The 26995-nt window shown below is 48.7% G+C and overlaps 2 protein-coding genes across 2 annotated transcripts in view; one reads left to right on the forward strand and one right to left on the reverse strand.

Moving 5' to 3' along the window:
* LOC118759861 (uncharacterized) overlaps nucleotides 1-3413 on the reverse strand; it is a 28540-nt gene extending 25127 nt beyond the window's left edge. Inside the window, exon 1 of the mRNA XM_058668312.1 lies at nucleotides 3139-3413. Coding sequence (XP_058524295.1) covers nucleotides 3139-3413 — 275 coding nt within the window. The remainder of the gene's footprint in view (nucleotides 1-3138) is intronic.
* TTL (tubulin tyrosine ligase) lies at nucleotides 3187-25683 on the forward strand. Its single transcript, XM_058667631.1, has 7 exons — nucleotides 3187-3568; nucleotides 6007-6085; nucleotides 14349-14581; nucleotides 17230-17365; nucleotides 18284-18553; nucleotides 22208-22351; nucleotides 24960-25683. The coding sequence occupies exons 1-7, from the start codon at nucleotides 3412-3414 to the stop codon at nucleotides 25072-25074; spliced, it is 1134 nt and encodes a 377-aa protein (XP_058523614.1). The 5' UTR covers nucleotides 3187-3411; the 3' UTR covers nucleotides 25075-25683.
* Nucleotides 25684-26995: the final 1312 nt, after the last annotated feature.

The following is a 26995-nucleotide window of genomic DNA, read 5'->3' on the forward strand; positions in this document are numbered from 1 at the left end:
AAGATTTGGGATCCTGCACCTGTGTGGGAGACCCAGAAGAGGTTCCTGGTTCCTGGCTTCAGATCAGCGCAGCACCGGCCATTGTGCTCACTTAGGGAGTGAATCATCGGACGGAAGATCTTCCTCTCTGTCTCTCCTCCTCTCTGTATATCTGACTTTGTAATAAAAATAACTAAATCTTTGAAAAAAAAAAAAAAACTTCTCTTGGGGCCAACATTGTGGCACAGTGGGTGAAGCTGCTGCTGGGAACACCCACATCACACCTCTGTTCCTCCAATTCAGCTTTCTACTAGTGCTTTTGGGAGGCAAGTACTTGGGTTCCTGCCACCCATATGGGAGACCCAGATGGCATTCCTGGCACCTGCTTTTGGTCTGGCCTAACCTGGCAGCTGGAGGACATTTTGGAAGAGAACCAGAGAGTGGAAGTCCTCGCTTTGAACGCGCCAGGATCCTATATGGTTCTAATCCCGGCAGCCCCACTTCCCATCCAGCTCCCTGCTTGTGGCCTGGGACAGCAGTCGAGGATGGCCCAAAGCTTTGGATCCCTGTACCCAAGTAGGAGACCCAGAGGAAGTTCCTGGCTCCTGGCTTTGGATCGGCACAGCACCAGCCATTGTGGTCACTTGGGGAGTGAATCATCAGATGGAAGATCTTCATCTCTCTCTCCTCCTCTCAGTATATCTGACTTTGCAATAAAAATAGAATAAAATGAATCTTTAAAAGAAGAATTGCATTTTTTAGGGTTTGTTGTAGAAGTCTTGCTCAGCTTTTATTACAGTCGTAAGTACTTGGCATCTCTTAATTCTGATACAAATTTTCTGTTTTTGAAATTTTCTTTTTTTTCTTGTTGCTGTTGTTGCTGATATTTAAAAACCCAGTGGATATTTTGCAACTTGACCTGCTGGCCTGCTGACTTTGTGACACTCATGTTTTTCAAGTATTGCCTTACTGGTGACTTGTTGCTATTATCAATGAAACTTTCTTAATTTCCAATTTTGGTGTCAAGCTTGGCTGAGTTTGTGTATCAGTTTATCGGGTGAGGGAGTAGCAGGTAGTCTTTAGTCCTTGGTTCACTAACATTTTCTGCACACATTCCATCTGCAAACACAATCAATCTCTTCGACAGAGATAGGATTGGGCCAGAGTGCTGGCTCAGTTGGCTAATCCTCCACCTCCCATATGGGCTTCAGCATTCCATATGGGCGCCAGTTCATGTCCCAGCTGCTCCACTTCCCATCCAGCTCCCTAGTTATGGTCTGGGAAAGCAGTAAAAGATGGCACAAAGCCTTGCGACCCTGTACCCACACAGTAGATCCAGAGGAGGCTCCTGGTGACTCCTGCTACTGTGATGGAGCCAGCTCAGCTCCATCCAGCTATTGTGGCCATTTGGAAAACGAATCAGCAGATGGAATATCTTTCTTTGTCTCTCCTCAGCAAATCTGCCTTTCTGATAAAAATATGTAAACCTTTTAAAAAAGAGAGAAACAAGAAAAGAGAGAGGAGATTATTCGGATTTTGTATTTCTATATTTTTTGTGTGTAAATGCTATCTTTAAGGCATTTGTCTATTTTGCCCAATGGTCAAATTAACTGGTAAGAATTATTCATTGTATCGTATTTGTCTTCGGTGATGTCTGTCTTGTCATGTTAACATTGACTGCCTGTGCCTCCTGTTGTTTCCTGTGTTGAGCCTGAATGTCTAACAAGTTAACTGGTCATTTTCCAAACCCTTCTTTGGATTTTGTTCATTTTTTTGTGATACATTTCCACCTTCTTGGTTTCTCCTTTTGTTAACTTTTTTATTCTACTTGTCTTGGGTTTGATTTTTTTTTTAGTCCCATGAGATGGAAACTTGGATAGCTGGTTTTCAGTCTCCTTTCTTTAAACGTATTTTTAGATTGTAAAAGTCCATTTAAGCACAACTTTAGCTGCATCCTACTGATTTTGATGTGTCATATCTTCGTTATTATTCATTTAAGATAAATTTCTTCATACTGTTTTGACTGTTTCATTGACTCATGAGTTATTTATAAATGCATGACTTAATTTTCCAGCAGCCTAATTCCACTGTTGTCAGAAAAAAATGCTGAGAATTATTTCAATCTTAGAAAACTTGTTGAGGGTCGCTTTATGATTTAACATAGTGCTGGTTTTGCTCAATTCCTTACATTCTTTTGTTCTACTATTCCTATTAATTGTAGGGCCTGTCTCTCAGAGAAGGAAAAGGCATTTCCACATTCTAAAGTGCTTGCTAGGAAGTGGCATCCCTCACTCGTGTGTGTTGGCAAGAATATGTGTTTCAAACGGGATCCATGGCTGTGAGGCAGCAGAGGGAGATAAACTGAGGTGCAAGGCGACTGGAAGCGGGGTGGGAGGGAGGGGCAGTGAGCGTGTGTGCCACTGTGGAGAGGTACCGCAGGTGGGAATACCTTGGCCTGAGTTCCCCAAACAGGTGGCCCTGGAACAAGCATTGAGGGCCGACGGTTTATCTGGGAGACGACCCCAATCTCTAGTGGAGTGGTTGGCAAGGAAGCAAGCCAGTCAGAGGTGTTAGCTATGCGCCAACGGAGCTGCGTCGTGCAGAGATTCCCTGAAATGTGACCTGGGACACGCGCCCACCGTCGAACTCAACGCCCTGGGAGCCTGGTAGAAAACCTGGCGCCGACCAGCCCTAGCCGGACGACCAGCTATTACTTCCAGAGCTGCTGGCAAATGGGTGCGGGGAGCCCAGCCCTGATTCTTCCCTCAGCAGCCTCCCCGCTGCTGACGGATGCCTACAGGTGCAGGTGCGTGTGCAAAACGGGTGGAGTGCTCACCCCACGTGGGCATGGAAGGGCCCAGCAGGCAACTTGTGCAAGATGCTCTGTGGATGCCGCGAGCTCAAGGGGCAGAAGGATGAAGAAAGGCCCCAGGATACTATTTCTCTAAGAAAGAGAAAAGGACGCCAAGGGCGCACGGTGAGGGGAGAGAGCAGTGCATCTTTCCGTGACACAATCCAGGGCCTTAAAGATCCGTGTTTCTAGCAAAAAAAAAAAAAAAAAAAAAAAGTCCTTGGCAAACGCCTAGGGAAGCGCCCCTAGAGTGCGCACCCCGAGAAACGGCACTTCCGCCTGCACCGCCCCCAGGCCGTGGGCCCGGCCTTTCCACTAGGCGTTCCAAGGACTGCGGCTGAAGCCGCGCCCGCCGCTCCGCGGCAGCCCCCGACGACCCGGGCCGGCGCAGCCAGGGAGGGGAGCGCGCGGCATCACGGGCCGGAGGCGGGACGGGGGCGGTGCCCGGGCCGGGAGGCGCGGCCGGAGCGTGGGCGCCGGCGCCCTCGGGGTCCCCGCCGAGCAGCTGCGTCCCTGGGCCGGCTCGTCCCTGCACCGCTGGCTGGGCTGCCCCGGGGCCCGGCGCGGGCGCGGCCTCCACCATGTACACCTTCGTGGTGCGCGATGAGAACAGCAGCGTCTACGCCGAGGTTTCCCGGCTGCTGCTCGCCACAGGCCACTGGAAGCGACTGCGGCGAGACAACCCCCGCTTTAACCTGATGCTGGGGGAGAGGAACCGGCTGCCCTTCGGGAGACTAGGTGAGCCTCGCGCCCTTCCCCGCCTCCCCGCACCGCGGACCGCCCGGCCGCCCCGCCCACGCCGGCTGCGGCGGGCGCTTTTGTTTTTAAGGCCATGGGATCTTCCCTGCCGTCCTTGCTGGGACAGACTGAAACCCGTCATTTTTCAATGCCTTTTCTTAAGTCGGCTTTGGAGCCGGAGTCGGCGTGCGGCCACGCGGGGACAGTGACCTGTCCCTGCAGCCCCCGGGGGCGGAAGAGTCCAGGTCCCCCAAGTCGGGGGATTGCACGGGGCGCAGTTCGGCCGGTAGGCATCCCGGGCCCTTCTGCGGTTGTCCGGCTCCCGCAATTCCGCCCTGCGGGTGTGGGGAGCTGTGCCGCCTTCTGCCCCTCCCAACCCCCCAAAGCTCGGACAGACGGGCCAGGGGATTTGGGAAAGACCTGGATTCCCAGATTAGGAGCTCCAGCGGGTACCCAGCCCCGGGCGTCTGATTGAGGGTATTTTCTTCCCATCTCCATTGAGCGTGCTTGCTCGGTTGGGCTCTGAATAATGGTTTCACGTGAGCCAGAGTTCGCCCTGTGTCCCCGGGTATGTGACCGACTTTCCGGATGGGAGTTGCCGTGGTTTGCAATCTGGGAGCGGGCTTGGCACCACCGTGCGCACTCAGCCTGCTGGAGGAAGGGGAGACCTTCTCGATGACGTCACCCATAAGTTGTGCGGATGGCTTGGAGCCCATCCCTTGCACCTGAGTGGGCTCGGCCTCTACCCTGAGCCGCCGAATTCCTGGCCGAGTTTCACCTGGGGAGGGTCCCTGATTGCATTCCACACAGCAAGAGGGGAGACCTGAGGCAGAGCAGGAATCCGATGTGTCTTGGAGAGCAGGGCTGTTATGTCCAGGAGTCCAGGCAGGGTTCTGACACAGGTGTAGCCAGGCTGGAGGGGCGCAGGTCCGCAGGGGGCGTTTGCAGTGCGCTGACCGCGGCTGAGCTGGTTGGGCCAAGCTGGACTAGGTGGGTGCTGGTTACTCATAGCACTTTCTTCTTTGGCATCACCTCTGTTAACTCCAGTTCATCCTATAGCGCGGTGACTGCATGGAGAGGCTGACTGACTTTCCCCAGCATACCAGAACTGTGCAGGGAGATGCACTTTTGGTAAACGGTTTCTTCTGGAAACCCTTTGGCAAAAAATAAAAACAAAAACACCTTTGCTACAGGAAAGAGCGGAGAAAATGCCCATACTGGAGAGCAGTGGTTTTCTCCTCTCCTTGGGCGGTCTGCTTCTCCTCCTGACTGGCCTCTCTGGCCAAGCTGGGGTGGAATGCCAAGGCCAGCATTCGAATGGCTAGAAGCAAATAGAAAGGGCTTCCCTGAGCTCAGGCAGGGAAGGTTGGCATTGCTGTGGCACCAGAGCATGGGGATGACAAGCGGAAACCCAGAAGGTCCTGAGCCTGAACAGGTGCCCAAGAGGCAGCAGGCAGAGGGGTTGATACTTGGTTTTGGTGGGACAAAAGACAACAGCCCACAGCCTAAATGGCTGCATGTCATCACCGATAGAGATACTTACCATCTGCTTAGAGGCATCATGTGACTCAAGGAGGAGCGCTGCAGAGCCAGGTCAGCACTCAGATAGGCCCGGAGCTTGGGGTAAAGCAGAGAGTTAGGTGGGAAGCAGGTGTGCCACCCAGGGAGCCCCGCAGCTCAGGCTGCTGGTGCCTGAGACTGGACTGTGTGCCATTCTCGAATGAGTTCCTCTTACTGCTGGCATCTGCACTTCAGAGTCTCTGGTTTTTTTCCTGCTTCGATGTTGCTGGAAATGGCAGTGACTCTTGGTAGCACTGAAAAGTTTTTAAATTACAGACAAACATCAACTCATGCCCTCCCTGCTTTAATTGCCTAGAGAGGAGGAAATGTAATAAGAGCTATCAAAATTGATATTCCTGTGGGGGCGAGGCCAAGAGGAAAGTTCCAGTAGCTTCTGATTTTATGGGCGTGGCCTCTCCATGGCCTCTCATCTTCCAGAGGCGCGGCCGCCTTCCTGGACGGCATGCTAAGGGGTGTGCCGTGTGTGGCTCCCTTAATAGTAGCATGACCACACGGGGCTTGAAAACTTGGGCATGTTAAGCCGAGAGAGGCATGGTGAGGAACAGGGACGGGCGAGGTAGAAAATAGCCCTGATGATCTTCACTTTAACAGGGAGAAGCAAAGGGAGAAGTAGCAGTGTTCTTGGGTAGCCCCACAATGCTGAGATTGTCATGTCCACTGTGAAGGGAAGGAGGAATCGTAGCTGACAGCTGGGGGAAACATGGTACCCCAAGGAGGGAAAATGGTTCCATTTCTAACCAGCAGTCCTGCAAAGAGAAAGAAAAGCTGGCATGACATGGCCACTCTCTCTGTCTCTCTGCTGCATGTCGGTGCTGATGCGGTCCTCAGCCCTTCTGAGCCTCCTCTTTCCTTCCTAGGTTATGAGCCTGGGCTGGCACAGCTGGTCAATTACTACCGGGGGGCCGACAAGCTGTGCCGCAAAGCGTCCTTGGTGAAGTAAGTGTTGTTGGAGCCTCGCCTTGTCACTTGTTCACATTGCTGTCTTTAGCGTTCGTCTTGAAGCATGCATGGATGCAGACATGTGGAATCGAAGGGTCAGATCCTCTGCTGGCTGGAGCTTTCCCCGAGCTGCAGTGATTGGCAGTCACAAATGTTGCTGTTGAGGGCGGAGGCCTCTTACGGGGGACTCCCTGGAGGCGGGGCCTGCCTCAGCGTGGGGTGGGGTGGGGGATCTGTGTGGGTGAATTTTTATGGGACAGTCTCTTCCAGAAAATCCCACTGGAAAACAAGGAGGACTCAGGGGAGCAGGAGTCAGGCCAAGAAGTGGTATGAGGAGAAGTCCCCACCCATAGGGCCCCTAAGCCAGTGTCACTGCAGGGTGGTGGCATGTTAAAGCTGAGGGACCAGAGCCCGTCAGTCACTGGCCCTGGGGAGAGCCAGAGGGTACCACTGTGAAGGCATTTTTAGAAAGGATGTCTAGGGCCCGGCGGCGTGGCCTAGCGGCTAAAGTCCTCGCCGTGAAAGCCCAGGGATTCCATATGGGCGCCGGTTCTAATCCCGGCAGCTCCACTTCCCATCCAGCTCCCTGCTTGTGGCCTGGGAAAGCAGTTGAGGATGGCCCAATGCATTGGGACACTGCACCCGCGTGGGAGGACCCGGAAGAGGTTCCAGGTTCCCAGCTTTGGATCGACGCATCGGCCCATTGCGGCTCACTTGGGGAGTGAATCATCAGACGGAAGATCTTCCTCTCTGTCTCTCCTCCTCTGTGTATATCTGGCTGTAATAAAACGAATAAATCTTTAAAAAAAAAAAAAGAAAGAAAGGATGTCTAGGCAAGTGTAACAGGAAGTAACACAGCACTCACTCATCTCTGGGCGCTTAGGGGATGGCAGGTGTCACAAGAATGTATGGTAAGGTGATATGGCTCTTAAGGAGGTGGTATGGCCCAGCGACTAATCTAGGGTCATCAGTGTGGACTGAATCCTGGCTCTTCCTCTTCTCATGACAAGTCCCACCTCTGTAAGCATCAGTCTCCCTCCCTCCTTGTGACACGTAACATGTGATGCAGCAGTATAGTGTATCTAGCTATATAACAGCAGGCTGATGGGGAGATCAGTGTTTGACCCTCTGCCTTGGTTTTCTTCTCCATTCAATGAGGTTGGTAAGAGTGACTCAGCCTTGGGGGTGGGGTATTTCACCTGGTGCTTCAGACACTAGTCAAGATGCCTGCATCCTCTGTGGGGGTGCCCGGGTTCAGTTCTGTCTCTGCTCATAATTGCGGCTTCCTGGTTACGTACACCCTGGAAGGCAGCAGATGGTGGCTCAAGCACATGGCCCCCTGCCACCCACACGGAGACCCAGATGGGATTTCAGGCTTCTGGCTTCAAGCTGGCCCGGCCCTAGATGCTGCAGACATTTGGAGAGTGAATTAGTCAATAAGAGATGTGTGTATGTATGCAACTATCTGTGCATCCACCTACCTGTCGTCCCGCTCCCCATTTCCTCTGCTTCTCAAATAAGTACATAACAATTGTTAAAAATGGGAAAGACCTCAGGGTTGTTGTGAATGGTAATTGAGTTCATGCATGCAAAAGCTTTGCCCCACAAGTGTTCCCCTTCTTCCACTATAGTGGTTGTTCTGGCTATTATGTTGCCATCTTAATGGGGACTGGGCTTAATGGTAGGTGGACTGGGATTGGCCCCAGATGATCCTTTTACAATTATTAGGGAATGTGTGTGTAGCTGGCCAGACCAGGTAGGGGAGTAGACACCAGGCACAATGCTTTTTTTTTTTTTTTTTTAACTCCACTCATATTTCCTTTCTTTTTTTTTTTTTAAGGTTTATCTATTTTTATTGGAAAGGCAGATTTGCAGAGAGGAGAGACAGAGCAATCTTCCACTGCTGGTTCACTTCCTAAATGGCTGTAACAGCCAGAACTGAGCTGATTTGAAGCCAGGAACCAGGAGCCTCCTCTGTGTCTCCTCTGTGGGTTCAGGGTCCCAAGGCTTTGGGCTGTTCTCTACTGCTTTCCCAGGCAAGGAAACAAGCAGAGAGTTGGAGTTAGATGGGAAGTGGAGCAACTGGGATGTGAACCAGTGACAATATAGGATCCTGGCGTTTGGAGATGGAGGATTAATCAGTTGAGCCATTGTGGTGGGCCCTTCACTTGGGTTTCTTTTTGTGGTTAAGCTGATAACTAGGTTGGGTGTTCGTGGACTGTTTCCAGCTTTGTGTTCAAACTCAGCAGCCCTGGAACTGGAGTGTGGTTCTCCATGATCCACCAGCTGCTCCTAAGGAGAAAGGCCTGCAGTCATTTTAGCACCTATTCACACGGTTTCAAGACAGAAAACTGTGTCACCAGAGGCAAGATGGACGCGGCACAGGACATTTCCTGGAGGTTATTCATTGAGAAATATATTCAGTTTTTTCTCCTTACAAATTTTCTCTCGAAAGGCAAAGGCAGACTTTTACTCACAATAGTGGGGAGCGAAGGATGGGTTGCTGTGGAATGTTGTGCTGACGTGGGTGTGTTGGGCATCTATGATGTGGTAGAGAGACACACAGCTGGGGTCTCGATTAGGTTTCCAGGATGTACATGTGACCCCGATGGTGCCACTCTGAATTCCGCTGTCCCGTTTTTCAGATTTATGTATTTATAAGGTGTCAACCATGTTCAATTTGTTTTTTAGTTTTTGCAATTAGTTTTTATAATGTTTTATAAATAAAATTATCTGCACCATGAGCCCTGTAATAGATATATAAATGATTATTTATAATTTGATTTTTATTGTGAACAACTATAAATTCTCACATCTGTCTAATTTTCCCTTGGAGCTTTTTTTTTTTTTAACTTTTAATTTATTTGATAGGGGCTGGAGTTGTGGTATAGTGGGCAAAGCCACTGCATGCAGTGCCAGCTTCCCATGTAGTTCATGTCCCGGCTGTTCCAGCTCCAATCCAGATCCCTATAAATGTGCCTGGGAAAGCAGTGGAGGATGGTCCAAGTGCTTGGACCCCTGCCACCCGTGAGGGAGACCTAGATGAGGCCCTGGCTTCAGCCTGCCTCAGCCCTGGCTCCTGAGGTCAGCTGGGGAGTGAACAGTGGATAAAAGCTCTCTTTCTCTCTGTAAGTCTGACTTTTAAATAAGTCTTTGAAAGAAACAAAGAAAGAAATATACCATCTGTTGATTTACTCCCCAAATACCAGAAGAGCTGGAGGAAGGCCAGAGCTGAAACTGGGATCCTGGAACTCAATCTGGGTCTCCCATGTGGGTAGCAGGATCCAATCAGCTGAGTTATTTCTGCTCCTCCTAGGGTCTGCCTCAGCAGGAGGCTCAGCTAGGAATTAAATCCCAGTGCTCAGGTTTGGGACAGGAGCATCTTGACTGTGGTCAAACACCTGCTTCCCTGCCTCGCTTGGAGCTTTAGTTGGTTAACATGCAGATACAGTGGGAAGTTCATGCAAATCACACTTGCATTGTTTATCTTTGATTATTGAATGAAATATTTACTGAGTCAAAGTACTGGTTTGCCAAGCAGGCTTTTTATTCACAAAAGTCTGAATGAGACTTGACAGTGAATTTTTGTACACATGTCTCATCTTCTCAGTCAGGACTATTGGCAAAGAGCTCTGGATCATTCTATTTGTGGTCTCCTGTATCTTTCAACAGTCTCAACTGGCGCATCATTGTATCGTTTGTGAGTGCCACACAGTTTGCCATCTCAATGACTGTAGCCACTTTAGCAGTCAGCTTCAGGAAACTGAACACAGAGGCCTCCACCTGTGCAACCAGACAGTGTTTCCAATATGTATCATAGAGTCAAGTGAAGTAAGGAAGGAAACGCCATTGAAAATCCCAGCAAATCTATACTTACTAATATTTAGTTACTTGTCAAGACAGAAAATAGGGGCCAGGGCCTGGCACAATGGCTCAGTGGCTAAATCTTTGCCTTGAATATGCTGGGATCGCATATGGGCACCAGTTTGTGTCTTGGCTGCTCCACTTCCCATCCAACTCCCTGTTTGGGACCTGGGAATACAGTCAACAGAAGCCTAAAGCTTTGGGACCTTGCTCCCACGTGGAGGACCCAGAGGAGGCTCTGGACTCCTGGCTTTGGATCAGCTCAGCTCTGGCTATTGTAGCCACTTGGGGAGTAAATCAGAGGATGGAGGATATTTCTGTCTCTCCTTCTCTCTGTAAATCTCCCTTTCCAATAAAAATAAATATGTTTTTTATTTTTTTAAGGTGGGTTCTCCACATACAGGTAGAATTCTTTGACAGATGTAAAAGATTCAAAAATATTTATACAATGAGTTTGAAATGGGAGGGGAGGGGCTGCTATTTGCCATTATTTTTTCATGTGTGTGGAAGTTCTAAGACCAGGGATACCCAAGATATCAACTAGGCTGATGTCACATAACTTACCTTAATCTGAAAAAAATTTTAATCTTTTATTTATTTTTATTGGAGAGGCAGATTTATGGACAAATGGAGAGACAATGATCTCCCATCTGCTGGTCCACTCCCTAAATGGCTGCAATGGCCAGAGCTGAGCCAAACCAAAACCAGGAGCCAGTAGTCTCCTCTGGGTCTCCCAGATAGTTGCAGGGTCCCAAGGCTTTGGGCCATCCTCCATTGCTTTTCCCAGGCCATAAGCAGAGAGCGGGATGAGAATTGGAGCAGCCAGGGCACGAACCAGCACCCATATGGAATGCCAGCACTTGAGGGTGTAGGATTAGGAAAGAGATCCATCATACTGGCCCCAAATATTTAACCTTGAGTCAAACTTTAATATTGTTGGTTGAAAGTGTTTTATATTCTATGACAGCTAGGCTTAACTGAAGATGCTTTATGTTTTGTAAAATATATTGTTAAGTTTTGCCGTTTAAGTAGTTTCTTTCACCATATTTTCCCCCTGAAGTGTTTCTTTTGTATGTGTATAAGAATCCAAGCCATTTTGTGGTTGACCAAAGTTATAAGGTCAGATCCTGTTAAAAAAAAAACTTTTCATGGGTAATTATAATTTTAGTCAATTTCTTTTTTCAGTTAAAAAAAAAAAAACTTAGTTACTTTGAAAGAGCAGGAGAGATTTTCCATCTGCTGGTACACTTCCCACAAGACCACACCAACCAGGGATGGGCTAGGCCACGGCCGGGAGTCGGGAACTCTGTCTGAGCCTGTCACTTGAGGGGCAGGAGCCTAAATATTTGAGCCCTCACCTGCTGCCTCCCAGGATGCACATTGGCTCCCCAGGTGCCTCTACCAGCCAGGGCCGGACCAGGCGGAAGCCATCCTCGGTTCACATCTCCCGTCTGGGTGGCAGGTGTTCAGCTGCTTGAGCCCTCACCTGCGGCCTGCCAGGATGCAGATGAGCAGGAAGCTGGAATGTGCACCAGAGCCTGTACCTGAACCCCAGCACATGATAGGAAATCTGGGCTTCCTTCCTGAGTGGCATTTCCACTGAAACCCCCCACCTCTAGCCACTAGTTCCTTGATCCTGTTTTTCACCCTTGAGAGAATTCTTATTAAGTTGATTATGTGTCTACTGAAAATGTCTCCTTAACATGATAAACTACATGTTCATTTCACTCTGTCACAGCACATTCCGTTGCTATTCCCTGTGAATTTGTGACTTCATTTCTCAGTTTTTGTTTGTTTTTAGCTTTACTGTCCTGGTCATTGTTTGAGCTTCTGTCTATCCCAGATCCACAATGCTAATTGGCCTTTGTTTTAAATTTTAAAGTTTATTCAGACTTCTGAAAAATGTCTTCAAATTTATTTTGGTGACTTCAAAGACAGAGGGATAGATGGGCTGTAGTGGGGCAGAGAAAGAGAGCGCCCCCAAGTGTCTGCCACTAGCAGGGTTGGGCCGGGCTGAAGTCCAGGGCTGGGAACTCAGTCTGAGGCTCCGACCTGGTGACAAAAAATTGGCTGTTTGAGCCACCACCTGTGTACCCCCAAGGTGTGTTTTGGCAAGAGGCTAGAATTGGGAGAGGAGCTAAGACTCAAACCCATGCACTCCCAGTATGGAGTGCAGGAGGCTCAATAGTGTCTTAACTGATACACCAAAGCCTGTCCCCACCCCCATTCTTATTGCTTTTGACTTAGAAAAGCACAGAATTACATTTCACTTTAGTTGCCCATTCTGGGTTGCACAGCTAACACTGTAACTTAGCATGTGCTTATTGTGTAATCAACACATTCTAATGCTTCATCAGCATGCAGAGAAACAATGCAAACAAAACCCTTAGCCAGACATTTTTTTGTCCCTGCATAGGGCAATGATGTGTTTGTGTATGGTGCCAGAAATGGATTTGTCAATGCAACAGTGAAACATCCTCTTACCACATTAGGAGTGCAGCAGCTTTAAGGTTAGGATTCAGTACAATTCAAAACTGGGCTCCTGTTTCCTGGGCTCAGCAGCCACATGTGGCCAGTGGTCCGCTTAAGGGACAGTGAAATACAGATGTGAACATTCATTGTGTTAGAGATTTATACATTTTTGTTCCTTTGAGTTCAGATAACTTTCAAATTCCATTACCTTTATTTTCGAAACAATTTTAATGTATAATAATTTTAGTTTAAATGATTTCATTATGTCTATTGCTCACAGACTAGGATTTGTGTGTGTGTGTGTGTGTGTGTGTGTGTGTGTGTGCGTGAACCTTTTTTCCATATTGTATTTTTTTGAGAGGGAGAGGAGTAGAGGAAAGACAGGAAGGGACACAGAATTCCCATCTGCTGGTTCACTTCCCACGTGAGCAGCGCTGGACCAGGCCAAAGCTGGGAGCTGGCAATGCATCCCAGGTCTCTCGCGGGGTGGCAGGAATGCAAATGCTTGAGTCCTCACTTCCTGCCACCCAGGGTCTGCACAGGGAGGAAGTTGGGGTCCGGAGGCACAGCCGAGGTTGGTGCTCTGAGATGGAAGGTGGGTGTCTTCACCTCCAGGCTAAATACACGCTCCCCCGTCTGGGCTTCAGAGCTGAGTCTTGACATGAATGATTCTGGTCTAGACCCAAGAGGGCATGCTGCCCAGAGAAGCCCCACCCGTGTCTTTGGGTAGCTCTGATTTCAGGAAAGGAAGGGGAGGTTGGGGGTTGGGAATTCGAGGATTGCATCCTGGCCAGGATTCACCACTTGTGTGATCCTGAGATATTTATGCCTGTGTGACCCAGTTCCTAACTAGTGAAATGGAATGCCAGGACCTGCTGCTCCAGGGCAGGGCTCAGGACAGTGAGGAAGTCCACAGTAGGCCCTTCTGCGAATCCAGTCCCTTGCTTGGGTCTAACTTGAGCTCCTGTGCTGTCATGTTATTTTTCTTTTTTTCTTTTCTTTTCTTTTCAGACTTATTTATTTTATTACAAAGTCAGATATGCAGAGAGGAGGAGAGACAGAGAGGAAGATCTTCCATCCGATGAGTCACTCCCCAAATGAGCGCAACGGCCAGTGCTGCGCCAATCCAAAGCCGGGAACCTGGAACTTCTTCCGGGTCTCCCACACGGGTGCAGTGTCCCAAGGCTTTGGGCCATCTTCATCTGCTTTCCCAGGCCACAAGCAGGGAGCTGGACAGGACGTGGAGCTGCCGGGATTAGAACCAACACCCATATGGGATCCCGGGGCGTTCAAGGCGAGGACTTTAGCTGCTAGGCCACGCTGCCGGGCCCTGTCACGTTATATTGGGAGCAGGAGATCTATTTGTTTATGACAACTGGTGTCCTATATCCCATGAAAAGATTTCTTCTTTCATCTGTCTCTTAAGCCAGACTGAGCTGATGGCGAAGAACAAAAAATTAAAGATGTCTTTAGAGCATTGGTTTCAAAGCACTTTTGCTTCCCAGATTTGAGCTATGGTAGTGCATTTGTTCCTGGTTCAAATATTTCCCTTCATTTCCCAGCCTATGTTCTTGTGTGAATCTGGTTCATCCTCAGCATATTTGCTGAAAAGATGTTAGCTCAGGATTACATCAAGTTGAGTTTCCTTGGAAACGCGTTAGCAAAAAAGCTGAAGTTCTGAGTGTCAAGCCCTTTGAATGAACCAGAACATCCCTTTAACATTGCACCTGTCAGCTGTGTGCTGCTCTGTAGTGCATTGGGATGTCTGTTCAGCAAGGTCAAGGGCAAATTAGAAGGGTAAAGAGGAGACCAGGCCATGCCTTGCCTCCTTGTGGAACTCAGTGGCAAAGTAGTATGCTTTCTAAATCGGCACCAGGGAGAGGGAGTGCACCGAGAAGGGAACTGACCCTCTGTCACCTGCCAGGCTGATCAAGACGAGCCCAGAACTGGCCGAGTCCTGCACGTGGTTCCCTGAGTCCTATGTGATTTACCCAACCACACTCAAGACTCCCGTGGCCCCAGCGCAGAATGGAATCCAGCTGCCAGTCAATAGCTCCAGGACAGATGAGAGGGAATTCTTCCTGGCTTCTTACAACCAAAAGAAAGAGGACGGGGAGGGCAATGTTTGGATCGCAAAGTCATCAGCTGGTGCCAAGGGTAAGTTTCTGGTGCCAAGGGTAAGTTTCTGTCCCAGCCCTTCTGTGCCCCGGAGGTTCCCAAATTGCTTTGTTCAACGGCGGCATGTGATGTATTTTTTTTAGATACTGGTTTGTGTATGCTCACAACGGAACATTTTTCAAGGAGAGAATCACGGTCATCATCAAGGAGGGCTGTTTATGTGCTCACTTCATCACAGGCATGATCACTGCATTAATTCAGGCGTGTTTGATGCCTGAATTAATGTTATAGCCTCACCTCTTCCCTGCTCCTGCTCTACACTCACTCATTGAGTGTCTACAAGATGAACAAGGCAAATTTTCACATGGCACAAAGTCATGAGCTCATGAGACAGAGAAATGAGTGATGCAGTGCCAGGAAAGGGCTAGAAAGACGGAGTGGAGGGATAGAAAGCAACACAGCTCGGGGCTGTTGTAGAAGAGAAAAGCTTTTTCTGATGAGGCAACATCTGAATTGAGATAAACAGATAATAATCCCCTGCCTATGTGCATTCCAGGGACAGAGACCGATTCTGAGTCTTTGCTGGCCCCTGGGCAGTCTCAGCATCCACACAGTGCAGTGAAGGAGATGAAACCAAAAGATACCAGCCAATGCCTAACGGTGCAGGCTACCACCAGGATCCCGGAATTGATCCTAATTGTTTTAGGAAGCCAGCTGGCTGGTCTTGGGCAGGGAGTAACATAATCATATCTGTTTTCAAAGCATTGCTCTGTCTGGGAGGAGGCTAGCAAGCCAAGAGGAGGCAGAATCGTTACATCAAATTGGAGAGATGGTGGCTTTTATGTAGGGTGACAGCCATGGCAATGACAAGTAAAAGTCCAGTTAAGAACATGTCTTTTGAAAGGTAGGGCTAGCTAGCAAGACCACAGCGGTTGCAATAGGTCAGGACTGTAAAGCAAAGAGTGGTCAACGATGAAGTGGAGGTGCCTGGCTTTTACAGCCTGGCAGACACTGCATTTTTACTTTAGGGGTTGCGGTACATGGTGGATGTTTGTTTTGTTGGGGAAACTATGAAATGAATCCAGTAGAGTAAAATAAAAGCCTTTTATTCATGTTAAACAAAATAGTTACTTAGTCTCCACTACATGCTTGGGTGAGTTGGGTTGCTTTTCAAACTCTACTCAGTAGCAAGGCGCTGTTCATCACGTCTGCCACCCATCTCTGACCTCAGCCACCGTCACCTTGCACGGGAACGTTGCTACCCATCCTTGGCCATTGCTCAGAGCCTACAAACAATACAGCAGGCAAAGACCCCGAGAAAGCAGGCAGCCATGCCAAATGTGCCACATCTGTGCTCAGCAGCTGGCGGCCGGCAGAGGTTCAGCGTTTATCCTGAGTGCATGAGTGGATGGATATTTGGAGTTGTAAGAACAAGATGGATTTGATCTCTTGCTCTCATGGACCCACACTAAGTCATAAGGATGGTTAACAACATAAATGAAAGAAGGATGCAAAATGATTTCACTGTGATTGAACCAGGATTTTTTTCCCCCATATGTAAAAAGAAAGGAATATAGAAGGGCCCAGTGTGATGGCTCAATGGCTAAATTTTCAGCTTGCAAATGCCAGAATCCTATATAGGCATAGGTTCATGTCTTGGCTGCTCCATTTCCCATCAGCTCCCTGCTGGTGGCCTGGGAAGACAGTGGAGGACAGCCCAAGGCCTTGGATCCTGCACCTGCATGGGAGACCCAGAAGAAGCTCCTGGCATCATATCGACTCAGCTCTGACTATCGCGGCTACTTGGGGAGTGAATCAGCAGACAGAAGATTTTCCTCTCTGTCTCTCTTCCTCTCTCTACATTTGCCTTTCCAATAAAATAAATAAATAAACCTTTAAAAAATATATAGCTCTATATTAAAAAAAGGCAAATGATTCTATCAGGGAATAGGCAAGAATCTGAGTAGACTTTTTTTTTTTAATTGGAAAGGCATATATACAGAGGAGTAGATCCAGAGATATACAGAGCGGCCGCAGCTGCTGGAGCTGAGCCAATCCAAAGGCAGGAGCCAGGAGCTCTTCTGGGTCTCCCACATGGGTGCAGGGTCCCAGGGTTTTGGACCATTGTCCACTGCCCTCCCAGGCCACTAACAGGGAGCTGTATGGCAAGTGCAGCAGCCAGGGCATGAACTGGCACCCATATGGGATGCTGGTCCTTGGAGATGGAGGATGAGCCATTGTACCAGACTCAGACGATCTACGTTATACCTTAAACTTCCTGATATTTCCGATATGTCAGAGGTGGGTTTATCGGACAGAGGCAGTGAACAGTCTTCCCTTGGCAACTAGTGAGCAATAAAAGTGACATGTGCTGAGAGCTTGTAAATCCTTTAAGTACCTATAAAACTGGACCTTTACCATGAACGCCTGTCCAATAGTATTGACAATCCTAGACAGAGACATTTGCATGACACGGGATGTTCTTGCTGGAGAGGAAAGAATATGGAGAAATTGGAGGGGGAAAAGTGAGAGTGAATACGTGAGCCAGCCAAAGCCACCTGGCTCACGTGTGTGCATGTCCATGTTCATGTTTGCCGTCAGTGCTTCCTCTCTGGCTTTGTCGACAGATAAAGCTTTTCCTCCTGATACCACCTGGACTTTTTCCTGTTCCTCTTCTGGTCTCTTAGGCGAAGGCATCCTCATTTCGTCGGAGGCCACGGAGCTTCTGGACTTCATAGACGCCCAGGGCCAAGTGCACGTGATCCAGAAATACCTCGAGCGCCCTCTGCTGCTGGAGCCGGGCCATCGCAAGTTCGACATTCGGTAACACATCCAGGCCCTCAGCAGGCTGTGCTGTGCCGGGAGGACTGGGAAGTGCAAAGTGAGGAAGTGGGGTACCATGTTAAATACTTAGCAAGTGCTGGGTGGTGCAGCCGAACGCAGCAGAGCTTCCCTACTTCATGTTCTGCTTTCCAAAGAGAGGAGCCTACATTACAAGCCTCCCCACCCCCGTGGCCCTGCCGCTTCATCTGGGTCACGCGTGTCACAGATTTCCCAAGCATGCCTCGGCTTTGGCAGACCATAAGTTTCAAGCAAAAAGGTGCAGCTTGGAAAAAGATGTGTGATGCTTTCCAGCGCCCCTCAGCTCACCCTCCACCTGGCTGTCACCACTCTCCAAGCACCGTGGGCCTCTGCGGCGACGGCCTCTTGCTCAGCCCTTTGGCAGGTCAGCCGTGAGCACGCTTTTTCTGACCTTCCTCAGAGAACACACCGGGCAAGTGGACTTTTATGGGCTGACCCAAAGTCCTAGCCCGTCAAGGCTCTTCACAAGGGCCAGTGTGACCCTTGTCACTTAGGGTGCAGCGGTGTGTTTACAATGCTATCATTATAGTGATGACACACCATTTTGGTGTGTATAATATTAGAACTTGCCTCCTCTATCAGTTCCCCCTCATTTCCCCACTTCCCCACTTCCCCTAAAAGTGATGATGTGAGGATGGGCTATATATATATGCAAGGGTGCTTCAGGAGGTTTGTGGAAAGGGGAATTTAAGTTTACTTTGATACCAAAATCCCTTTGAAATTCATGTGGTATTTTTTTCTTTGTACCCACTTGTCCATGAACTTCTTGAAGATTCCCTCATAGGTATGGGTTTTTGTTGGCACCACTAACTTTCTGAAATACCGTCGTGTGCTCTGAGATTGGAGTCTGTTGACTCGCCCTGTTTTACTGAATTGCAGAAGCTGGGTCTTGGTGGACCATCAGTACAACATCTACCTCTATAGAGAGGGTGTGCTGCGGACGGCGTCGGAACCGTATCACATGGACAACTTCCAGGACAAGACGTGCCATTTGACCAACCACTGCATTCAGAAGGAATACTCCAAGAATTACGGAAAGTATGAAGAAGGGAATGAGATGTTCTTTGAGGAGTTCAACCAGTACCTAACCAGCGCTTTGAACGTTACCCTGGAAAACAGCATTCTAGTTCAAATCAAACACATCATAAGGTAACTTGGTTGCATCTCTCTTTCATTGTGCGGTTCTTGAAGGAGGCTGGCGTGCTTGTGCCTTATAAGAAATTGTTCCATTGAAGCTGTCAAATTCACGAGTAAAAGTTGTTTGTAATATCCTTTTTCTTCCTTTTGCTACTTACAGGATTTAGTCTATAATTATGTCACAGGTTTCATCCTGATACTGATCATTTCTGTTTTACTTGGACCATTGGCTAGAGGTTTATTCATTTTAATAATCTTTTTTAAAAGAAAAACAGCTTTTGACTTTATTGTTATTGTTTTTACTTTCTTTGTGTTATATTAGTTTCCTTTTTTTTTTTTTCTTTAGTTTTCTAGTTTCTCAAGGTAAAGGTTGAGACTGTTAACTAGGAAGATTTCCTTGAAATAAAAAACAGCATTGTAATGCAGTCAGCTTTCTTCTGAGCACAGCGTTGGCTGCACCTCAGAAACATTTGCAGCTGATTGTATATATCCGCTAACTTCCCTTGTGACTTTGTTTATGACTCATTGGTGATGTAGAACTTTTTGTTTGGTAGCCAGATAGTTGAGGATGTTTCCATCATGGTCAAGGGAACACACTTTGCATGGCTTCAAGGCCCAGATGTGGTCTGTCTGAGTGCGTGGTTCCTGTACCCTGAAGGGAGTGGGCTCCTGCTGGGGTTGGACAGACTTCAGCTGATGGCAGTCTGGTCGAAGTGCTTTGAGGAAGCTGTTCAACTCTTGGAAAGCAGCACCAGTGGTCTGTTCTGTTTGTTCTAATCATGAGCAAGAGGAAGAATGTTGACGTCTCCAAGGAGAATTCAAGATTTGTCAGTGTCTGACTTCAGTTTGCTCAGTTTTTGATGTCTGCGTTTTCAAGATGTGTCTTTGGAACGTGCACACTTGGGGTTATTGTCCCTTACTTAGGAATTGGCCATTTTTACTGTTACATAGTATGTCTCTACCTTTAGATGGCATTTCTTATTTTCTATGTTATTTTGTCTGGCTTTTAGTGTTCCCGTGGTATACATCTTTCCATTTCTTCATTTTTATTACGTTCTATATAGACCTGTTCTATATTTAAAATAAGCTTCTGGGAGGATCTCGTGCCATGACTTAACAGGCTAATCCTCTGCCTGCATCCCATAGAGGCCCCAGTTCTAGTCTTAGCTTCTCCACTTCCCATCCAGTTCCCTGCTTGTGCCCTGGGAAAACAGCAGAGGATGGCCCAAAGCCTTGGGACCCTGCACCTACTTGGGAGGCCTAGAAGAAGCTCCTGGCTCCTGGCTTCAGATCTGCTCAGCTCCAGCTGTTGTAGTCACTAGGGGAGTGAGCCGGCAGATGACCTCTGTGTCTCTCTGTAATTCTTTCAAGTAAAAAAAAAAAATCTTAAGAAACAATGATAATAAAGTAGTCTTCTGATAGATAATGTGCAGTTGAGTTTTTGGGTTTTTTTTAATCTTTATTCAGTATGACAGTCTGCATTTTAATCGGTGTAGTTGTGTCGTTTAAGTTTATTGCAATTATTGTTTTCATTGAATTAGCATATACCATTTTATTGTGGTTGTCAAGTCCCTCCTTTTTGTTTTGTTTTCCATCTTCCCATTTCCTGCCTTTTGAATTATTTGAAAATGTTTTGTTTAATTTTATTTTTCCTGTTTATGCTTGGCATGTTTCCATGATTTCTCTGTTTCTGGGATTACAATATCCATACCCAATACACATCTAATCTTTCAGAGCCTTCTTGGGTTAATAGTTTACCAATTCAACTCAAATGTAAAAATCTTACAAGGATACTTGTTAATCTTTTATGTTGCATCTTTCTTGCTTATGTTTCCTTGCTTTTGTCTAGAGTCTTTTTCTTGTTTTTAACATAAAACACCTTGCTCTTGGCACTTTAAAAAAATTATTCCCGGGCCCGGCGGCGTGCCTAGTGGCTAAGGTCCTTGCCTTCAACACATCAGGATCCCATATGGACGCCGGTTCTAATCCCAACAGCTCCACTTCCCATCCAGCTCCCTGCTTGTGGCCTGGGAAAGCAGTCGAGGACGGCCCAAGGCTTTGGGACCCTGCACCCGCATGGGAGACCTGGAGGAGGTTCCTGGTTCCCGGCATCGGATCGGCGAGTACCGGCCATTGCGGCTCACTTGGGGAGTGAATCATCGGACGGATGATCTTCCTCTCTGTCTCTCCTCCTCTCTGTATATTTGACTTTGTAATAAAAATAAATCCTTAAAAAAATTATTCCCTATTCCAATGTCTTCAAGGGTTAACCCTAATTTTTAAAAAAAGACTTATTTATTTGGAAGGCAGAGATACAGAGAGGGAGAGAAGGGCCCTCCTTTGAAGTAGGGTTACCAAATGATGAATTTTATCTGTTAATAAGTTTTGTCATTTTTTTAAAGATTTATTTATTTTTTTATTGCAAAGTCAGATATATAGAGAGGAGGAGAAGCAGAGAGGAAGATCTTCCGTCTGATGAATCACTCCCCTAGTGACCACAATGGCTGAAGCTGAGCCAATCTGAAGCCAGCAGCCGGGAGCTTCTTCCAGGTCTCCCACTCGGGTGCAGGGTCCCAAGGCTTTGGGCCGTCCTTGACTGCTTTCCCAGGCCACAAGCAGGGAGCTGGATGGGAAGCAGAGCTGCCGGGATTAGAACTGGTGCCCATATGGGATCTTGGCGTGTTCAAGGCAAAAGACTTTAGCCGCTAGGCCACCGCACTGGTACCTTGTCATTGTTTTTAAAGCAAGTTTACTCAGGTAGTCGATATGTGGATGAAGTTAGTTTCTGTCACTACTGCAAATGTCATCTGCCCTTGTCTCGTGGCATCCATTTCTGCTGAGAAGTCAGCTGAAATCTTAGTTTTATTTTTAATGTGTAAGAGTACTTCAGAAAGTTTATGGAAAGTGAGATTAAAAGATAACTTTTGGTGCAAAAAGGAGTTTGAAATCCAGGTCTATGAGGAGGTCTTCAAAAACATTAAAGAGAAACATATATTATGAAAAAACTGCCTGAGTGTCAAAATTCTTACAAGAAGTCTAGCAGAATTGTTACAGCAGCTGGAGCCTCTTTTTTTCTTTCAGGAATTCTGAGTGCTCATAATTCTGACATTAGAAAAATGAAACTTGCTGGAAAAAAGAATTCCTGCCATAGGCAAGATCTATATTGGAAACCTGCTCAGCCCCCTCTTTGTTCTGAGCAGTGTAGAGGGTTGCCACTTGGGCGCCGGGCATGCTCCCTGCAGCGCCCGGGTTTCTTATTCGGCAGCTCTCCTCCCACTTGATTCCCACAGCAGTCAAAACAAGACACGCTGTGGAGGCTCCAGTGGTTAAAGTAAGAAGTCCTTTGATGCAAGATCGTTCCATTTGGACTTCCAGTAGATAAAAAATAATATTTAGTTTTTGAATGGATTCCGGCTAATGGTTTTTCCTTTTTCTATGTTTATTTATTTAAAGGCAGAGAGGGAGAGATCTCCCATTTGCTGGTTCTCTGCGCAAGTACCTGACACTGCACCACAATGCTAGTCCCTGGTGATAGATTTAAAAGAGAGGATTGAATCAAAACCAGTTTTTAAATGCACTTGATATAACATCTTCCATGCACATCTCAGGTGTCCCCTCTCCCTCGACCACCCCATTCTCAGTGAGCTCTTTCCTCCTGTCCCGTAGGAGCTGTCTCCTGAGTGTGGAGCCCGCCATTAGCACCAAGAACCTCCCTTACCAGAGCTTCCAGCTCTTTGGCTTCGACTTCATGGTGGATGCGGAGCTGAAGGTCTGGCTCATTGAGGTCAACGGCGCCCCTGCTTGTGCTCAGTAAGCCTGAAGGGCCTTGTGTTGAGCCCAGCGCGGCTTGGCCGGGCAGTGGGGATAATCTGGGTGCCGAAAGGGTGAGTCAGGGGCCGTGGGTGTCTTCTGGAAGGATACCAGCTGGCCGGGGACTTGGCTGAGTCCTTTGCCTTGCTGTCTCTCTCCTCTCTGCGTGGAGCTCCTGCTTAGAAGGTTGGTGTGGCTGGTCATGGGCAGAGGGACCCTCTCAGGTGGCGGGTGAGTGGGCAAGATCCTGGCAGTGGAGTGGAGCAGGGTATGTTCTGTTCGAGGGTGACCTCATCCCGAGCACGCCACAGGCACTGACCTGGGAAGGTCACCAGCTGTGTCCTTGTTGCCAACTGCAGCCTTTCCTTTCTGTCATCACATCCCTGGCAGGGTTGGCAGCAGCTGGCCAGCCCTTGCCAAACCGCCCTGGGATTGTGGTTTCAGTGCACTGTGCACTGGGCAGATCTGCCTGGGGTCATGTGGGCAAGCGTGGCCCCTTCCTCCTGCTCAATAAACCCTCTGCTCAGCTCGGCTGTTCCTGTCCACTCTTGGTTACACTGATCCTGTGATCTCACTCAACCTGAGGATTTGAAAGCCACCAAATCACACACAGTACAGGGTCACAGACTGCCGTCCGCACCTGCCTTCCCAGCATCTCATGAGGAACCCCCAGTAGGCTCCTTCCCCATCTTGGTGAGTGGCCACCCAGTGCCCAGAACTGCAGCCAGGTCCTGCCTCCCCCTTCTGTCATCCTCAGGCCCTGGCCACTAGGCTTGTGGGCTCTGTCTGTGGCTTTCCTCTTCCTTTGGTGCCACACCCACCCACCGCTGTGGCCCTTGCGCAGGTCCTGTGCCATCGCTGGGGAGGATTTGGCAGAGCGCCTAGCTGGGATCTCCGCTTCCGCTCTTGTCCTGCCTAAAGCCCATCTTCCTGGGAGAAGCCAGAGCCTTGCCCTGGAGACCAGACTCCCCATGGCACCTGAGAGATAAGCCATCCCTCTCCAACACCTCTGAGATCCCCACCTCACCTCCCTGTCTAGGACACCCTGGGCATCCTTCACCTTCTGTGTTCCTGTCTGTCATGGGGCTTTGTACTTGCTGTCGCCCCCCCTCCCCACCTGTGCTATCAGGGTTGGTCTGCTGTGCCACGGTGGCATCTCAGGGAAGCCATCCCTGAACAGTGCCATGTCTGAAGGTCTCACCTTAGTCATTTTCCTTCTCTGAACTGAATGTCTTCAAACAAATTCATTTTTGGTTTTCTTTCTAGAACTTGTGCCCCTGGGAGGCAATGGCTTTCTTTTCCTTATTGTTCATTGAGTCCTACAGCACAGCACGGCATCGGCATACAGAGTTCTTGTATGCATGAATTAAATGAACAAGGTGCTCCTTCCTCATTGACAGTATAATCACCTGGCTCAGTAATTGTTTGAGTTCTGCTTCAACAGAACCATCTTTGTGTCATCTTTCTGCTCCTCATGATCTTAGTATTAAAGTACAAAGCTTTCTCACTCGGGCCATCTTGGCATTTAAGATGGAGGGAAGGAACTCAGTGTCCGTATGGCATAATGGGAGTCCCAGATACAGGGATGCCATCACATCCCAGTGGTGGATCAAGGAGCAGAGTTTCAAATACAGTCGAGGAAAGTATGCCTGGAAGAAAGAAGTAAGGTGGTCCCGCTGCTGGGGGCTGGGAGCAGGTGAGTGGGTCTTTCACTCTGTCCCTCTGAAGCTTGCTTGAATGTTAACCAGATGGTTTCCTCCAGAGTAGCTCTTTGTCAGTAGAGCCATCCTGTGTCAAGGTGCAGGCCATCTCTCGAAGTCCTTTAGGCTGAGCCCTTGCCTTCGCTTCGGCCCAAGAGGGGCTACCCCTTTTCATCCATGTAAGAAGCAGAGGCAGGAAAGCAGGAAGGTGGTGAGATGGTCCCTTCTCCTTAGCTGTGTTGGAGGGCAATGGTTAGAACCTTGACTTTCCTGCCAGGAGTACTCTTGTCTGCCCCCACCCCCGCCCCGGCAGACATGCACCTGTTTCACTAAGAACTCAGTGGGAGCCTATGGTGCAGCACAGAGACCTCTAGGGATAGAGCTGAGCACTGCTGCTCTGTGCCCTGAATCCCATACAGCCAGCTCACGGTCTGCCAAATTCCCTCAGTGTCTTGAATCTATCTTCTTCAATTCTCTCTCTCTCCTTCCTGCATCCTCTGTCTTGCTGCTCATTTCCTGTATGTCAGCTCAACTGCTACTCCTGGAGAATCTTTCCAGTGTATCCTCAACCTTACAGAGCCAATCTCTGTCCTGGGTGTGTCCAAGGCTCCATGGACACCTGCCCAGGTGGACAAGATGGCCCTTCCCCTGCTGTTGAACTCACCCCCATTCTCCCTGCAAAGGTTGTCTGTGTGACTCAGTACAAGGCCATCTGAGAATATTCAACTGTTTGTCTTCCTCCACTGCCTACTACAATATAAATATATCAAATAGGTACCAGTTTTATAAACGTGGTCATGATTTGGGCTGGATAGAGCTGACTTTGGTCAAAAAACAAAGCACTGATTTTATTTTTTCACTTGTCCATTGGTGACCATCCTCAGTGACAGTTTTCAAATGCGTTTCAGGAAGCTGTACTCCGAGCTGTGCCAGGGCATCGTGGACATAGCCATATCCAGGGTCTTCCCGCCCCCTGACGTGGAGCAGCCACAGCCCCCGCCAGCTGCCTTCATCAAGCTGTGAGCTACACGGCAGGACCAGAGCTGCCGTGGGCAGAACGCAGGGGCCTTCCCCGGGGAAGGTGAGATGACTGCTCTCTATCACGCCAACACGGAGGAGGAAAGCCGGGCAGCTGGAGCGGACAAGACGAAAGAGGAGCCAGCTGGACCAAGAGCACGCTGCTGACAGCTCAGCTGTGCTCTTGACGGTGGAATAGACGGCTCTGAGTGGAGCACGGCGTTTCTCCCAAGAAGAGAAAAAGAAACCCAGCAGGGTTTGGTGATTGTACAAGACTCTTTCTCTGCTAAGGCAGCATCACAAGCAGACCCTCGCCTCCCTGGGAAGGCAGACGGCTGGGACTGTGGCAGGTGTCTCTCCACTCACTGCAGACTTAGTGCCTTAGCTCTGCGCCCTGCCGCAGCCCTACCGATGCCCGGGGCAGGGATCAGCTGCTCGAGCAGACCTGGAGGTTGCCTGCCTGTGCTCCCAGCTCACGACGCCCTGCCCTCTCCGCTCCAGCCTAGCATGTATCTATGGCCTTTGCTTCCTGTCCTTGGCTGGCCAGCCTTGGCCACAGCAGCTTCCCCTCGTCACCTTCCGCTGTGGCAGTGGGTTGTCACCTGCCAAGGTTCCTGAGGTCTTGGACTGCTCTCAGCATGTTTTACAAACAGCAGGAAGTCTGCTTCCCCCTGGGGTAGAGAGGAAAAACAAAACGAAACAGTGTCTTGCTTTACTTGATAGGTTAGCTCTGGTGAGACTCTGACAGAAGGTGGTTCCTGGTTATTTCTTTTTTGTTTGTTTTAAAGCCAGAATCCTAAATTGCAATTTTGCAAAAGTTCCATCTCCTCCCTCCCCATCATCTCCCCTTTCAAGGAAGAAAAAAAAAAAAAAAAAAAAAAAACAGAAAAAAAAATGTGTTGAACAAACTTCTCTGTTTAGGAGAAAGAATGACACTCCCTATGCTCCCTACATGTCCCAGCTCCAACCCGGTTCCCTGTTCCCCTTTTCTGGTTCCTCTTGTGCCCAAGGCACCCACTGCAGGCACAGGAGGAGCTCCTTTCCTCACCAGAAGGATTTGGGGTCTGCCGTGGGCTTGTTCTCTGGCTGGGAATGCCACGGTGTCCCAGCTTCACACAGTCGCCTTCTAAGTGTGAGCCGAACGCATACTGTCAGACTTTTGTTTGCCCAAATCAACTAATACAAGGGTAGCTTTGAGATGTTCAGTGGGAATGGAGTTAAAAGGTTAAGTTAATTTTGATGCAGAAAGCAGTTGAGATCCATGCAGATGCAAAATCTTCTAAAAGGTCATGGACAATGTTTTTATGGAAAGATGTCTTTTATGCATGGATTTGAGCTGTTTTTGCACTAGAATAAGCTTATCTTTTTCAGCTCACTGTTTCAGGAACCTTCAGCAGGAACTCTGTGTTCGGTAAGCCTTTCAGAGCCACATCACTTACAGTGGGAAGAACAGCTGTCATTTATGTTCTGTGCAAGCCTAGTAAGCCCTTCTTTGAGTTTCCTAGAAATCACAGCAGACCCTTTGAAAAGCTGAGTGCACATGCGCGCACACATGGCCCAGAACATGACGTCTGCTTTCTTTGTGCGTCCGTGTGCGCCATGATTTGTTTCTCTTTGGAACAGATGGTTCTGCATTGAGGTACAGAAGAGAAAGGAAAGCCACACCTCCAGTACAATGAGGCAAAAGAGGCTTGCGGTGAAAAGGCCGGTCAAGAGAGCCCTGACGGAGCAGATGCAGCAGGGGGTGATGGGATAGGTGCCTGTGGCAGGAAGGGGAGGAAGGCCCAGCTGAGGGGACTGTCACCGGGGATTTGGAATTACCAAAGGGAAGTCCTGGGAGTTCTCCCAAAGGTGGATGAGCAAGTTGGCATCCAGAGCCTGTGTCTATGGCTAAGAGTTGATCCTGAGTGCGCTGCAGCTGATGGGG

Source organism: Ochotona princeps, chromosome 8 (assembly GCF_030435755.1).
Source record: "Ochotona princeps isolate mOchPri1 chromosome 8, mOchPri1.hap1, whole genome shotgun sequence".
Taxonomy (NCBI): Eukaryota; Metazoa; Chordata; class Mammalia; order Lagomorpha; family Ochotonidae; genus Ochotona; species Ochotona princeps.